The sequence below is a fragment of the Hemibagrus wyckioides genome, linkage group LG07 (genome assembly GCF_019097595.1).
Source record: "Hemibagrus wyckioides isolate EC202008001 linkage group LG07, SWU_Hwy_1.0, whole genome shotgun sequence".
Lineage (NCBI taxonomy): Eukaryota > Metazoa > Chordata > Actinopteri > Siluriformes > Bagridae > Hemibagrus > Hemibagrus wyckioides.
This window is the reverse complement of record NC_080716.1, coordinates 16,083,236-16,099,007: the sequence shown is the minus strand read 5'-3', so window position 1 is coordinate 16,099,007 and position 15,772 is coordinate 16,083,236. Positions and strand designations below refer to the sequence as shown.

The following is a 15,772-nucleotide window of genomic DNA, read 5'->3' as shown; positions in this document are numbered from 1 at the left end:
CCCTGAGTGTCTACACTCATATGAGCCATTAACTAGCAATATGGAGTGACATGATAAAGACTTCCAATGGTGAGTATGGGCACAACATAACACTCTGGTTTCTTGTGGTCTGTAACACCAAACAATTATCATGGCTGTTAAAATGTAAGACTTGATGGGTGAGAGGTGCGGTAGACTTTTTGACTCTTCTCTTTGTGCAGGGTCAGGTGACTGAAACCAATCAGAAGCTGCAGAACAACGGCAAGGAGGTATAAACATCATCTTGTAGCTCTCCTTAACTCCTGTAATCTAGTGTTGATGCTAACCACAGTGGGGTTATGATTTGTCATTTTTTCTAGCTGTTGGCGTCAATGGACGAGTTGAGGCGATGCCGTTTGCAACAGAGGAACATCGCCACCACCATCGACAAACTCACACACTGCCTTCCAGGTACGTCCTTCCTCACTTCCTGTGGATGTTGGACAGCTTTGATGTGGGAGATTTTGCGTATTGGAAAATCTGACTTAATATAATACAGAGTTCACAAAGTTTGCAAATATACTTGGTTTTGTGTACAGTATTTTAAATGTAAGCTGTTATGTCAGACACGCAGCTTTCCTCTGTTTTATCTAACAGCATTTTTATATTTCAGTGCTAGAAATGTACAGCAGACTGCAAGAACAGATGAGGGCCAAAAGGTAAGATTCTAATGATATCTTTAGAGGTTGTTGATTCTTGCTTTATTTATTTATTTATTTATTTATTTATTTATTTATTTAAACAAAATATTAACCTACACAACAATTATATTAATAATAACAGTGCTAAGCATAACAATAAGTTTGGGATCACTTGGAAATTTCTTAGTGTCCAATGAAAACATTTTATCCATTTCAGGCCTATTATCAAGAAAAAAATCTCATGTTATTTAATCATTTTATAAGGATAATTGATTATTAGAAAACCGTGCTAGCATAGATGTTACACTGATTAAAGGAGCAATAAAAATGGCCTTCTTTAGAATAGTTTAGAGTCTGGGTTACTTACTTTCTTTTCATGGTAAGAACTTATCTCACCATGCTTTGAACTACTTACTCCCTTCATAGAACAGCACAAACTGACCCTAACCAGAGGAGAAAAAGGAGTGTGGGAGACTCTGGTGCACAGATAGAAAGAAATTTCCAAGTGTTTTGAATGGTAGTGTACAGTATATAGAGTATAACAGTTGAACTGTGTGAACTGGAGTGGAATGAAAGCCCGGTGTCAGAGGTCTCAGACACGGAGCACTCCATGCTGGCGTATTCACAACACCTTCTGCTCATTTGTAATGAGTAATCAAGCTTATTAGTACTGCTTACTCGTCCTCACGCTCTCTATTTAAAGATGTTAAATGTGCTTAGATTGAGAGCTGAGATAAAATGAGCTTTTGTAATCTGTGCAACTTATTTGTCATGTTTCTAGAAATGTCTGGAACTATTACTATGACAAGTCATTTAACTTTCGTGATTTGTAGCATGTTTTTTAAAAACTGTAAAAGTTTGTGATTTTCATTATTTGTGCAATTGGCAAAATTGCAAGCACAGGATTCTTCTTTTCGACTATAACTGAATATCAAAGACTTAACTATCATCTATGATGGCTGTATTCATGTTAACGCATGCAAACGGAAGAGCGCTTTAGCTGAAGGCGCGTTTGTGATGTCACATGACATGTTTTGGCCAAAATCTAAGGAAAATCTGCAGTAATTTTGAAAAATTGTGAGATTTGTGTTGAGCATAGTAGTAGAAGTCTTTTTTTTGTCACATATACATTACAGCACAGTGAAATGTCTTTTCTTTGTACACTACCAGTCAAACGTTTGGACACACCTTTTAATTCAATGTTTTTTGTTTAGGGATTTATTTTCTACGTTCTAGAACAATACTGGAGATTTCAAAACTATGAAATAACACACATGGACTTAAGTAATCCATATGTAATGACAACAAAAAACAGTCGGTTGTTATTTTAAGACACGAAGGTCAGGTGTTCTGGAATAGAACAGTATTGTCAAGTGCATTTGCAAAACCCATCAAGCACCATGATGAAACTGGCTCACATGAAGACCATCCCAGTAAAGCAAGACCAAAACTTACCTCTGCTGCAGAGGAGAAGTTCATTTAGAGTTACCAGCCTCAGAAATCACCAATTAACCGCACCTCAGATTAGAGCTGTTATGAAGGCTTTACAGAGCATCAGTAGCAGACATATCTCAACATCAACTGTTCAAAGGACATTATTGTGTATTTCGGCCGCTTGAGCATTGTTTTACAATGTAGAAAGAAATAAACATCAGGAAAGACCATGGAATTAGAAGATGTGTCCAAACTTTTGACTGGTAGTGAATATCCCAGTTAGTTAGGAAGTTGGGGTTAGAGCACAGGGTAAGCTATGTTACAGCACCAGTAGAGCAGAGAGGGTTAAGGGCCTTGCTCATGGACCCTACAGTGGCAGCTTGGCAGAGCTGAGGCTTTAGCCCATCCTCGGGTCAGTAACCTGGAGCCAGAAGCACTGAGTCACTGCCAAGTAGCCCTCTAATCTGCAGACTGTCTGATTTTAATAAGCACTAGGGGGCAGCAGAGACTAAAATTCAAAATAAGTTCCGCCAACAGATCCTTAAGTGTCACAGATGTAGAATAATGTTCAATAACACTATGGACGTTTTTAGAAATCTGTTTTGTTTAAAATATACAATGCTATAAATATTGGCCATGTAAGTTGTTATTAAAAATGCATTATGGTTATCATTCAATTACCTACATAGGTCTGCCAGCATTGTGCTGCAGTTTGGCCTAAAGCTAATGAAACTTGCCACAGTCTCCAAAAAGAGAAATTTTGAGTCAGCTATTTAATGAAAGAAGCAGAAAGGGAGTTTGAGAAGCCTTACAGTTAGCAGCAGAAAGCAATCCTGCTCAACCAATATAAATACACCAAAGGAGGAATAGGCAGTGGTGTGAGGCGAGCAACAAATGTATTAGTAATGAGGCTCCAGTAGCTGATCTGGTGAATAAAGTGTGAGAACGCCAGACTTGTGTTCCCTGACAAATGCTTTTAATCCTCGTGCAGAAGTGTACGGCATTTTAGGACTGTTGTGTTTTGTGCGCAAATAGATTTGGTAACAATTTAAAGTTGGCCAGTGGGTGGTGTTCTATTCGCGCTTGTCCTTTTTCTGACCCGAGGATGAGCAACTTGTACACTATAAATCTTGTGTCTGGTTTTATTTTATTTATCATTTCTGTCTGTTTTGGTTTTGCCATTAGCCCTGAGAGAGCGCGGAGGTCGGCCAGGAGTGGCTCTCTGTAGATCATGAAATATTGTGTAATGTTGATGTGCATCTGCTTGATTTCTAAAACGCACACTGAGCTGGCTATTGATTTAAGCCTGGTATTCGATTCTTTTATGTTATTTCTCACATGGCTTGAACTTAAATGTCTTGAATTCATTTTCTGATTTTTGATTGTTTGTGAACTTCCTGAATTTCCTGAGTAGGTTGAATGTGTGTAAGTCATGCCATAAGTTACAGTGTCTTCAAATAAAACATGCTTTGGTGTTAGTCATATAGTACCAGAAGATCATCTCAGAACATACAGGACATGGGCTCCTCTTTATGTTGGCCCTCATATCGTGTGTGTCTGTGTGTGTGTTCAGATACTACCCTGCGTTATGCACGTTGGAGCAGCTGGAGCAGAACTGCCTGCCGAAGGCGGGACAGTATCGTTTCTGCACCATCATGGCCGAGAACATCCCCGTCCTGCGCACACACATCAGAGACGTCTCCATGTCTGACCTCAAAGACTTTCTGGAGAGCATACGTAAACACTCGGACAAAATTGGAGAGACTGCCATTAAACAGGTCTGTGTCTGTTCAGCATGTATGTGATTTGGTGTGAATGTGAGTGTCAGTGTTTTATAGAATAACGGATTGGATTTCGATTGTTTCTGTACAATTGTTGAGAAGGAAGATGGTCGAATACCGAACCTTAGACTCCATGGATTCCATCTAGAGATGGGTGAGGTTTCTATATCTTTTTCATACTACAGAGGTAGAGATGTTAAACACTCAGTGTACCAGTAACCACTCCCCTTACCACTTGAGGGGCGCTTTTTTGTTGTTGTTGTTGTTGTTGTTGCAGTTTGTGATCATTCCACTACTGAGCTATAACTTTTTTGTGCAATTTTTGGAGAGACGTTATGACACTCAGACAGCAGTATCTTACCTTTTTTGTTTAATTTAATTATAAAGAGAGTTGTATTGATAAAAAGAGGGGAAATTGACTGATGCTTGACAATGTGGTGTTAAATCCTGTGTGTGTGTGTGTGTGTGTGTGTGTGTGTGTGTTTGTGTGTGTGAGAGAGAGAGAAAGATACTGAGAGAATTCATTTTTATTTTGTTACTGTGAATAGTATTGAATAATTCTGTATTGTAACAATCCTACTGCTATCCGAATCAACGGTTTCCTCATCATGCTTAACAGTAGCAGCTGAACTGGGATTAGCATTTATGTCTGTTAGCATTTCTAATTAAAATGAAGGTGGAAGAGTTTCTACTTTAGTGCAGCATGTTTATGCGGTACATGCTAACAGTGACGAAAATCGGTCGAGCTAATCATAATGAGGAAATCTGTACATTTGAAACTGTCCAGTATGCAATAAGAGATTTTTTGCCCGTCTCCCATTTCTGTTAGTATAACACCAGGTACACGCCCCCCCCCAGAGGTGTTGAATTAACCCAGTATACATGCAGCTGCCATCTTGTGTGCACTTAGTTAAAACCAAGTCTGGCCTAAGAGTTCACCCCGGGTCCAGGTCAGAGAATGAAGAATAAAAGCTCAGGCTACTGTGTATATCAGTCGTTTTGCTTTGTTTTATCTCACTTTTCCACTCTGTATCCCGGTCCATCTATTCCATCCCCTTGGCAGAGAACTGCCAGGCTGTTGTGAATTAAAGATTGTTGGGTCATATTAACTCTTGCCAGAAGACACTTGAACTGAACTCTGTGTGTGTGTGTGCGCACACGTGTGTGTATGCGTGCATGAGTGTGAATGTGTGATTGTCAACAAGGACCCTTCTTCAAGGACAAGCTGGTGAGTTAAGCAGAAGACCAAGAGAACACATATGAGAGAAATTGAATGGACTTTTCAGAGGAATGCACAAAAGGTCCTGCTTTGTTTTACTGATTATTAGTCCAAGATGAGGAACATGGAGGAGTTTCAAATGCCGAGTAGGCACCAGGAGTCGTCCCCAGGCCTCGTCGAAATGGATTTCTCTCTCGTTCTCTTTACCCCCCCCCTCTGTTTCTCATTCTTTCTCTCTTCCTTTTCCACCATTGTCTCTGTGTTTTTTGTCCTCTTTCCACTCCTGTTTCTTTTTCCCCTTCTTCCTTCTGTCCTAATCACTACCAGTTCCCCTCATTATGGAATTGTTACTGCTCCCAATAAACAAACAATGCGGCACGGCAGGCGCCAAGAAGATAGCACAGGAAGGCGCACATGCACACCCGCACTTTTGTGGGCTGTAATCAGTCCTGGTCTTGCACCGGTGGGATGTCGAGTCGTACGTGCAGCATGTTCTCCTCTTGGGCAGCATTCTCACTACACTTTTTATCTCAATCTGTGACCCCACCGTTGCCTACACACATCTCTACTCCTCATCTTTACTCTCAATTGAACTCTGCTGCTGATGGCCTGCAGGCTCCGGAGATGTTCTTGAAGGACATCAGCTGTCTGTCACGGTTCTGCTTGAGCTCTCAGTCACGTCTGTGAGGAAGACTCCTGTATCTTATTATGAGTGCATGTGCACAGACACGTGCCTTCCGTACTCGGTCTGCGTCAGGCAAGCTGTAATGGAAGATGCGTCACTGTAGTTCCAGGTTCATGCCGGTTAAGAATCGTGGGCTCATCAGCATGGAAAGGGGATAGAAGAGGGAATCGGAGATGGGAATCAGATCTGGTTTTTGCCACAAGCTGCAGCTCTTTGAGCTGGATAGGCTGCAAGCCAGGGAAGTAATGAAACTTCTTCTTTTTTTTTTTTTTTTTTAAGTCCCTAACAAAGACCAGCTACAACGCTGTCAGGACTTTTCAGACGTGTATACATACTGAGACAATAATATGAGACTTTAATTAGCATTTGATCAAACACATCTTAATAGAGCTCATAAAGTGTTAAGATGAATGCTTCTCTCATCAGCCATCTGCCGTGATGCCTCTTTAACCTGCATGGTCCACAGATGAGACTAGAGTAACTCTGGAGTCAAGTATTTATTTGTGTTGGACACATCATCTGAGACTTCATCACGGTGATTCCTGTGTATTTTTTTAAATAGGATTTTTTTTTTTCAGAGCCATTTCACAGCCTTGCTTTTTGTGCTTCTTTATTGGACTGTCTGGGTTTGAGGAGTCTGTGCGTACTTTAGCCTTAGGTTCTTATCGTTAGCTGACAGAAGTGGAATCCGATGTGGTGTAGCTCATCCTCCTCGAGGTTTGAGTGATGAGATACTTTTCTGCTCAGCATGATTGTAAAAAGTGCTTATTTGAGTTACTGTAGCGTTTCTGTCAGCACAAACCAGCCCAGCATTCTCCTCTGAGCTCCTCATTACCAAGATGTTTTCTCCCACCTATATTTCCTTCAAGTGTACCATTCTGTGTAAACACTGTAAACTGTGCTGTGTGACTCCAAGGAAGTCTGAAATGCCATGGTCAAAGACCCCGAGACCCCCCCCCTTGTATAAGCGAATATACAAGTCGTTGTAAAAATAAATAAATAAAATGGTTTTTCTCAGCGGCAATCGTGCAGAGACTTTTAAGCGTTTCCTTTTTAGAGATTTTCTAAAAATGATGTTAATCATAGTTGTTTGTAAGAAATAAAGAACTTTTGCACCTTAAAACATTTTTTCTTTGAGCATTTCCCCTCATGTCCTGTAGGGGGCAGCAGAGCGCAGTGGACAGCGTGTCCTCCTCTCCTGCATTGATGTCTCCTACAGAGGTGGAATGTTGGCAGTGGCTTTAACCATGGTTTGAACCCTGGTGATCTCGTAACAAAGTGGCTGTCCAACTCCGTCTTGCCAAGGGGCCGCATTCCTCCAGCTGAAGTTTGTTTTTTTTTGCATGTCTTTGAGTCTTGTATGGTTTGTCAACTTGGTGTGTGTGCGGTTTGGTTGTAATTCAAACCGTGCTGATGACAAAGCAATATGGCATTGTTCTTCATAAGCAAACTAAGGGCAAGGTAAATCAAGTTCAGATATTGCTTCTGCTTACATAAGATCTTTAAATTCTCCACGAATTCTCAGAGAAATGACTCTGTAAATCTCTACTGCACACGTCGGCCTGTTCATTCATTACTCTTTTTTTTATTTCATTATTATTTTTTTTTGGATCCACTTAACCAGACATACTTTTTCAATGGTGCAACTAACTGTAGCTTCTCAGTATGTTAGACAGAGTGGGATCTCCTCTTCCTTTTGCGGTTTTACTTTCTCTGGTGTTTGCTTTACTGTCATTCTGTCAGTCTTTTACAGTTTACTGTGTTCTGTGATGAAATGCCTCACGCTCATGCTAGTCTTCTCAGCCCAAGACCACGAGACAGACGTTGCTGCTACGCTTTAATAGCTTTATATGATCGTGTGGTAATGCAGCACCAACGTAGACGTTAAGCCAAAGAAGATAGGCTCTCTGAAGCCTCTCCCCTACTTTCCATCTTATATCTTCGTCTCCAGAGGGGTGAGCAGACCGCTAATAACAGGAGGCTTTTTGTCTGGGGACTCTGTGATCCAGGATCATGGACCGGTTCCCATTGGAAATTAGGCCCAGTCCCTGCGCCTGTGATTGTTTTAATTCTACTAACAAATGATCTGAAAATAAGTTGAAGGATTCAGCGCTTTAATAATGGCTCCATTGTATGCCGTCGGGCATAGCGTGTGTGAGCGTGATGGAAGAGGGTCTAGTGTTATGGAGTGTTTTGTTGAGATAAGTGTGCGCCCTGGATGCATCTCCGTTTTGCTTTCCGTTGCCAATACCCTGGTTCTGTCTGTGTCAGAGGTGGGGAGTTGAACGATTTGGACTCGAGCTGGAAATCAGAAATACTCTTGACTTCACTTCAAATTCTTCATCGATGACTTGTTAGGGTTTTGGTCGATTTATTCATTTATCTTCAGTAACCGCTTTATTTTCATCAGGAATACAGCGAGTTCAGGGCCTATCCCAGATTACCTCTTGAATGGGACAGCAGTCCATTACAGCACACACTCCTACACATCTAGGGGCAATTCGGAATAGATTAGTTGCCTACTGGCATGTTGTTGGAAGGTTGGAGGAAACTGGAGAACTTAGTGGAAACCCATACAGACACAGGAAGCTCAGGATCGAACAAGAAACCTGGTTGATGCGACCTACCCTCTTCTCCACAGCGCTGTCTCTCAATACAAAATACTCTTAATAGGTGTTTGTTACGTTTATTTCATTCATTGTAGCATATTCTAAGTAAGAAAAATGAGCAGTGGTATGTTGTTAAAGTTAACGGTGGTAGTAATTACTGAGGAAACCTATCAAACCTGCAGCCTGCAAACAAACAGACAAGCTGCCAGCTAGCTGTGAAGTTAACTGGAGTGATTTGTAGCTAGCTGAAAGTTTGTTGGTTGTTTTCCCAGCTACCTAGCTTTATTCAGTCATTTTACCTAGGCATTTTTTTTTCTCATAAAGAGTATTTCTTTCCCCCAGAAATGCTCATAATAAAAGCAGCAACGCAAAGCCAAACATCTTAAAAATGGTCATTTTCTGTATTCTTTCATTTGTGATTTATTTTGCTTAGTTCGTCACTGCCAAACGAGAAATATCCAACCTTTAATGTGGTGAAGGAGAGAGAGAGAGTTTTGAAGCTCAAATATCTGAGACCTGGGGCTTGACTTTGAGTTGTCAATGTTGGATTTCTCTTCTTTTTAATTTAATATGCTTATATTCACTACAAAATTACACACTTAATATTTAGAAATAGTCTGACTTCATAATCGTAAAAAAAAGATATGTTTAAGTAATGAAATTGATAGGGACAAAAGTATTCAGACACCACAAATTAGTGCTTGGGTTCAAAGCTGTCGTTGGCAATCCCAGCGACGGAGGCGTCTATGAAAATAATTAATTAGGCTGCATCGTGGTTCACTTTTGGTACACTCCTCTTGGCAGATCATCTTCAATTCCACAAGGTTATGAGGGTCCCAGTGATGGGCTTGCAGTTTCAAAATCCTCCATAAATTTTCAATCGGGATTCCTGAGACCACGCAAAGCCTTCTTGGGTTAGCTAGGCTGTATGATTGAAGTTATGTGGTTGAAACATCCTTTGTCCATCATCCCAGATTCAGTTTATTAAATTCTTCTCTGATATGCCCCTCTATATTGCTCCATTCACATTTCCTTCATGTAATGCTTCAGTAATGCTGCAGAGACACAGCAGCACATCATAATGCTTCAGTCTTTACTTTCTTGAGTGTGTGATGTTCTCAGATGTGTGTTACATGTGTTTAATGCTCTGTGTTCCTTTTTCTGTGTCACTGTTGTTCCTGAGGCTTTCAGGTTGTCCTGCAAGTCTTTTCAAATGACTGCTGGTGTCTCTTTTACCTTCTTTTTCTTTGGATGTATATTTACATTTCCGGCATTACAATTTACCTCAACTTGAGCAATTGAGGGTTAAAGGCCTTGCTCGAGAACCCAGCAGTGGCAGCATGGTGGACTTGGGATATGAACTCGCAACCTTTTGATCAGTAGCCCAACACCTTCATCACTAAGCTACCACACGTGTGTGTTGTGAAATTTTTGCATGGTCCACCAGTCTGGATAATTATTTGTGCTTCCTGTAATTTTCCACCTGCATACTTGTAAACAAATGGGATGTTCACGGTCTTCGCTAGAACTCTGTAGCATTATACCTTGCTGAAATTGCTGAAATAATTAATTGTTATTAATAATAATAAGGGGAAGTTGTAGCTTAGGGGTTAAGGTGTTGGACTACTGATCTGAAGGTTGTAAGTTTGAGTCCCAGGTCTACCAAGCTGCCACTGCTGGGCCCCTTGAGCAAGGCTCTTAACTCTCAATTGCTCAGTTGTATAAATGAGAGAGATTGTAATCTGGATAATTTACCTTGATTTCTACTTCAGTGGGTTAGAGATTCATGATTTCTTCATTTTCTTAGGCTAAAAAAACCAGAATGGTTCAAAATGAACACTTATTAAAGTTAATATTGAATATTATTAATAATAAACGCAGGTTAAAACTTACAGCTTTTTGCATACCTAGCCGCCTGTCCTGTTTCTACAGCTATGTTTCTTTTGTCATAATTAAAAGATTCGTTTTATTTCTCTAAATTTAAGGTTTTCTATTGCTTCTCTTTCTATCCTTTACTATTCTTTAATTATTGCCAATAATCCTAAAAAAAAGGAGTTTCACAAAATTTTCTCGATGGAATTGTTTGCCCTGATCTAGTGAACTAGCATGAGGATGTGTTTTTAAGAGACTCCCGAGCTCTTGTTTAAGTGAGGCTGGATAAAGACGTCTGCTAAATGCTGTAAACGTCATAAAAATAAGCTATTTACACTTGCCAGTGTGTTCCAGATATAAAAGTGCAGCAACCCATGCTCATTATGTGAGTCGATAAAGTTGAAATTTACGTTAGTTCGGCTCCTCATGTGTAAATCTGCACTCAGGAGCAGGACATTCGTTTTCACAACGTTTTCAGGATTCACGAGATTTTCATACGTCCCAAATTGCTTGTGTAAACATTCATGTTATTTATAGGATTTACACATAAATCCATTCATTCATTCATTCATTCAGATTATTTGTGTACACATTTAATCTAAATACTTCTTTTCTCTCCCTGTACATGGAGTATTTGGGTTTACTGAAATTTGTCAGATTTCTTCTTAGTGTACTTCATTCTTTTATTTTTATTTTTTTAAACCTGATATTCTTTTGCATTATCATTCGATGTCCATTTATATTCCTTACCATGATTTTATTTTTTAATTTTTTTTTCTATTTTTCTGTCTGGAATCATGCTGTCTGTTTAGGTTTGGTGGTTGCATTAGAGAGTATACACTGGCAGTGATCGGGATCTTCTCGGTACTCTTCGAGCTTTGCCTAGTACCCACACAATAATGAGAACCACACTGTGTGTGTGTGTGTGTGTGTGTGTGTGTGTGTGCGCGTGTGCGTGTGTGTGTAGCACTAGTTGAAGGAGATTGATTACCTTTCTCAAGTTACCAAGCGCATATGCATGCAGACCGCACATATGAGGACATTACAGTGATGTCATTCTCTCTCATCATTGTCACGAGTCTACAGTAACAGAGCTACTGTTCCACTCAGACCGCTGTATATATGAGGTAACTTCAAGTCAGGGTTTCTATCCGCGTGGCGTGTTTGACCCAGCCATGACCGCACACCGAGCGGAGTGCCGTTTAATCCCGACTGTAACTACGCTGACCTTTTCTTCTTTCTGCTTATCAAATTACAGCCATTTCACTCTTCTGCAAATTTCATATTTTTGGAAGCGAGTCTTGTTTTTTTTTTTTTTTTTTCCTCCTCTGTGTGCTTTAAATGCCTTTATTTTCGTTTGAAGGCTCTCTGACCAGTGCATAGTGCAAATGTTTGCATCCCCATGGTTTTTGAATTGTGAAATGTGGGTGTATCTTGCAATAAGACAGCTTTTCAAAACATAAGGACAAAAAAGGGGGAAGAATATTACAGTTAGAAGAGTAAAAGCTGCTTTAAGTGATGTTGCAAATGTTGCGACCATTTAATATCTTTTTATCATACATTTACTTTTTCTTTTTTTTTTCTAGTGGAAGGCAAAATGAACATCAATTTTTCAGACACTTTTACTACTATAACATATTGGAGCGTGGCTGTGGGGATTAGTGTTAATTAAGCCACAAGAGCATTAGTGAGGTCAGGCTGATGTCAGGTGAGGAGGCCTGGGGCACAAGCTGTTCATTGCTAAGGTGTTCAGTGGTGTTGAGGTCAGGGCTCTGTGCAGGACACTCGTTCGTCCAACCCAAACTTTGGCAAATCATGACATCATGGAGCTTGCTTTTTGCACAGAGGCATTGTCATACTGGAACACGTCTGGAAATGTAAAGCTACAGCATACAAAGACTTAAAATATTGTTTGCTTTTGTGGTAACAGTTAAGGTAGAACCACATACAAGTGTCCACATACTTTTGCCTATAAAGTGTACGCTGACATTAGTTTGCTTTAGGGATGAGTCAAGTAATATTAATGTAATAAACGAAATGATATCTTTTTATGAATTTATAAATTAAAGTCTCTAGAGGCAGAATTGATTTGTCATTTTTCTACTCTGTTAAAAACCATTTAAAATGATAAAATGTTAACACCCTCTCTTTCAAATCAATATACATTTATTTTAGTACACATAAAATAAATTAAAAATTGTTTTTCTGTGTAGCCTTTTTTTTTTTTTTTTTTTTTAAATAATTAACTTTTTTTTTTCTTTGGGTTTTGGACTTTTTATTTATTTATTTAATTATTTAATTTTATTCCCACCCACACTTCAGTGGGATCTGGCTTCATAAGCCTTTTCTCTAACACAGACATCTCACATACTTCCTGATCACATCCAAAACCTCTTTACGCTTCCGCTACATTTATTCTTTCGTGAGACGGAATGCCTGCCTCCGTCTTTTTTCTTTTCTTCGTGTCGCTTATGTGCACAACTTTACATGCATGGAAATTTAATTGAATTACTCCCAGAAACCCACATTGCTGGCTTGTTAATATTCCACTTCCCTTTGTGCAATAGATCATCCAAACCCATCCAACATTTTTTTCTTTTTTTTTTTCTTTTTTATAGTCATTCTTTATAGCCACTGAGCATGTGAAAGGTTTGTCAAATTTAGTATGAGGTATGTTGCATGTTCTCCTCATGGGATCGAGACGTATTCACCTCTCGGACATAGAGGTCTTGGAACTCCTTCCTCATCTAGTCGTTAATGAGTTAGTTACTGTTTTACACCCAGCTAGTATTCGCTACTTTGCCCCGTTGTGTGTTCTACACCTAGGTGTATTTCTTTTAAATCTGCTTAGACATTTTGTTAAAACATTTGAATAGTTTAAGCACCATGTCTCTACTGGTTTGGAACCATCCTGGGAAAAGTTGACAATTAAAGAAACCTTGTGGCTGACTTTGTCTGTGTTCTTTTGAGTTCATTCAGAGCTCAGTAATTACTACTCTCCATAGAGCAGATTTTTCCCATATAGCTGCCAATGAATGAACAAATGGGTTGAGGATTTGCATATTGTATGATGGTAATGGAACTTTGGCTTGGCGTTGAAGGAATTCTCTGTACTGTCTCTATTCCCAAAAAAAAGGAAGTTGGACATAAATATTTACTGTTCGAATTGTGTGTGTGTGTGTCCGTCTGTTTTCCAGGCGCAGGTGAGGAGCTCTCGGGACAGTGCGGTCACACGGCAGCAGCGGACAGGCAGCGGGTGGAGATTGCGTAAGGAGGCGGGGTCAGGTACAGATGTGGACCGGTCAGGTGGCAGTCCTCTTTCAGAAGAGGATTCTGGGATACTAGATGTAGAGGATGAGGAGGAAGATGAGGTGAGCGATGGTGACGTCTTGAGATTTTTGAATTACTTTAGCTATGTATCTGTTTTCTTTTTTTTTCCCTCAAAACTGTTACTAATAATTCTAATCCATCTAAACATCTCACAGAAATACATCACAGGAAAAAGCAATTTTAAATAGTCTTTTAGACCAAACAAACAGTATTCAGTGTTCAGCTGCAGATTTTATTGTACAAATTTTATTAGGGCAAAGTAAAGCTTCCGGATGCTTTCCCAGTGCTATATATAGGTTTACTAGATATCAGCTAGGGTTAAAATGATATCTGACAATAATGTATAGAGAGCAAGTAAAGTGCTTTAACTAAGAATTTAGACACCATGAGATGTGTGATGATCTAGGACAATAATCAGTGACTGGTTGCGTCCCTTAATTCCCCACTCTGAAGTGCATCATTCCTCTTGTTCAACACTGATTTGCCAATTCATTTTTCTTATTTTAATAACAAACCACACTGTGCTTTTTTTATGGATTATAAACGCATGTTTTTTTTCTTTTCATCACTTACAGTAGCTTGAAACAGTCTTTTTCTCACTAGCCTCTCTTTCTCTTTCTGTCTTGACATTAAAAAAGGAAAAAAAAGAGAGAAAACGCCCCACATCTGTGGTTTACTGACCAGATTAAATGTTCACCAAACATCATCTTAAAGGAAGTTTCACTTTATAAATCTTTTATACATTTTCTTTATCTGTTTATTATCAACCTTAGATCACGTGAAGCGTCCAACATGTACGCTGAGCTGTTTTCTATAGAACAGGTATATTGAGTTAGTTATAAATTTTGTATGAATACCATCTGACCAGTCAGATTTGACAATTCTCCATATTCAAGAAGTTTCTGAAGATACTAGATACACAGTATTTAACCCCCCGATGGCCCAGTCGCGTCCCCTGACTTAACCTGCCATCTTGTGTCTCTTCATCTGTTGTCGTTAGGACTGCGTCACTGCTTGCGAGGAGCTTGTGGGATGTGCTTTTCAGCTGCAGATGCTAATGAAAGCCAGGATAAGCTTGAAGTTTCTGGAGTAGCAAACAGAATAAAGCACTGACGCAAACACACGGGTGGAGAAGTGCTGTTGTTTATCAGATTGTCCACACATGTAGCCTGTCAACACAAGACTAAAATGATGTGTGTAAACATTTTATTTTTTTTTTTTGTGCCCAGTATGCCACATGTTTTTTCGTTGTTTTTTTTTTTGCTGGGTTTTTATGCTTAGTCTTGCGTGGTTTTGTAATGCACTGTAGAAAACCTCAGTAAGATCACTACCATGGTGTGTCATGGAGTCTGGCGCACTCATTCCTTAAAGGCCCGTGGGATGTCCAGAACTGTTGCTGACCTGCAGCGGTGTGTGTGTGTATGTTGACTGCAGTGCCCTCCTGTTGAACTTTTTTAGCCCTTCCCTTCTTTCTCTGCTCCACTATGCGTGCACATCACTCTTTCCTGAAGCCGCTCTGAGGCTGGACCAGGGGCAGTGTGTGTGTGTGCCAGGCTTTAATCTGCCCGACCTGTCAGCTGTGGTGGGGTTTCCCGACAGTCGTGCCCAAGGTTACCAATGAGTCCTTCAACTGCATGTTACCTCCTCACCCCTGTTCTCAATGAGTGTCCAGGGGAAAATCATTCCTACACGCTGTCCAAACCCTCTCCTGCCACTGAGTTGGCACTGGTGCCTGTGTTGAATTGTTTTCTTCTTGTTCGCTCGGGGTTATTGTTTAGTGTTGCTCTTCCTCTCTAGAGCTCTGACCCAGCTGACTCCGAGTTCCTGCTTGCCTTTTTGTGGGCACTAGATGAAAGCTAGCATTGTTTAGCTGCTGTTGGTTTAGTAAACTTTGGAGCTGGAGGCATTTCGGCATAGACTGGGACAGAGAGGGTGGTATACAAGTATGATGTTGATTTAATTCAGTCTTTGATCACGATGATAGGCTTGTAGTAATGAACTCTCCTCACTTTTCTTAATTGCTTCAAGGATGTCTGGAAATGACAGCTTTTATTCTTTTGTTTGTTTAGACGCGTGAATTTGTAGCGTAATAATATTGAACTAATTTCCCAGTTACTTAAAATCCCAGATAAACCACTAATTTGCTACCGAAATGTCTTTTCAGTGTCTTCACTTTTAATCAG

The 15,772-nt window shown here is 39.9% G+C and overlaps 1 protein-coding gene across 2 annotated transcripts in view; it reads left to right on the top strand.

The window, feature by feature from the left end:
- The window catches only part of exoc6b (exocyst complex component 6B), an 89,096-nt gene that overhangs the window by 25,699 nt on the left and 47,625 nt on the right, over positions 1 to 15,772 (top strand). For both annotated transcript variants that reach the window (XM_058394566.1, XM_058394564.1), the window contains exons 3-7: positions 201 to 248; positions 339 to 429; positions 632 to 677; positions 3,667 to 3,871; positions 13,457 to 13,630. In XM_058394566.1, the coding sequence (XP_058250549.1) occupies positions 201 to 248; positions 339 to 429; positions 632 to 677; positions 3,667 to 3,871; positions 13,457 to 13,630 (564 nt within the window). The remainder of the gene's footprint in view (positions 1 to 200; positions 249 to 338; positions 430 to 631; positions 678 to 3,666; positions 3,872 to 13,456; positions 13,631 to 15,772) is intronic.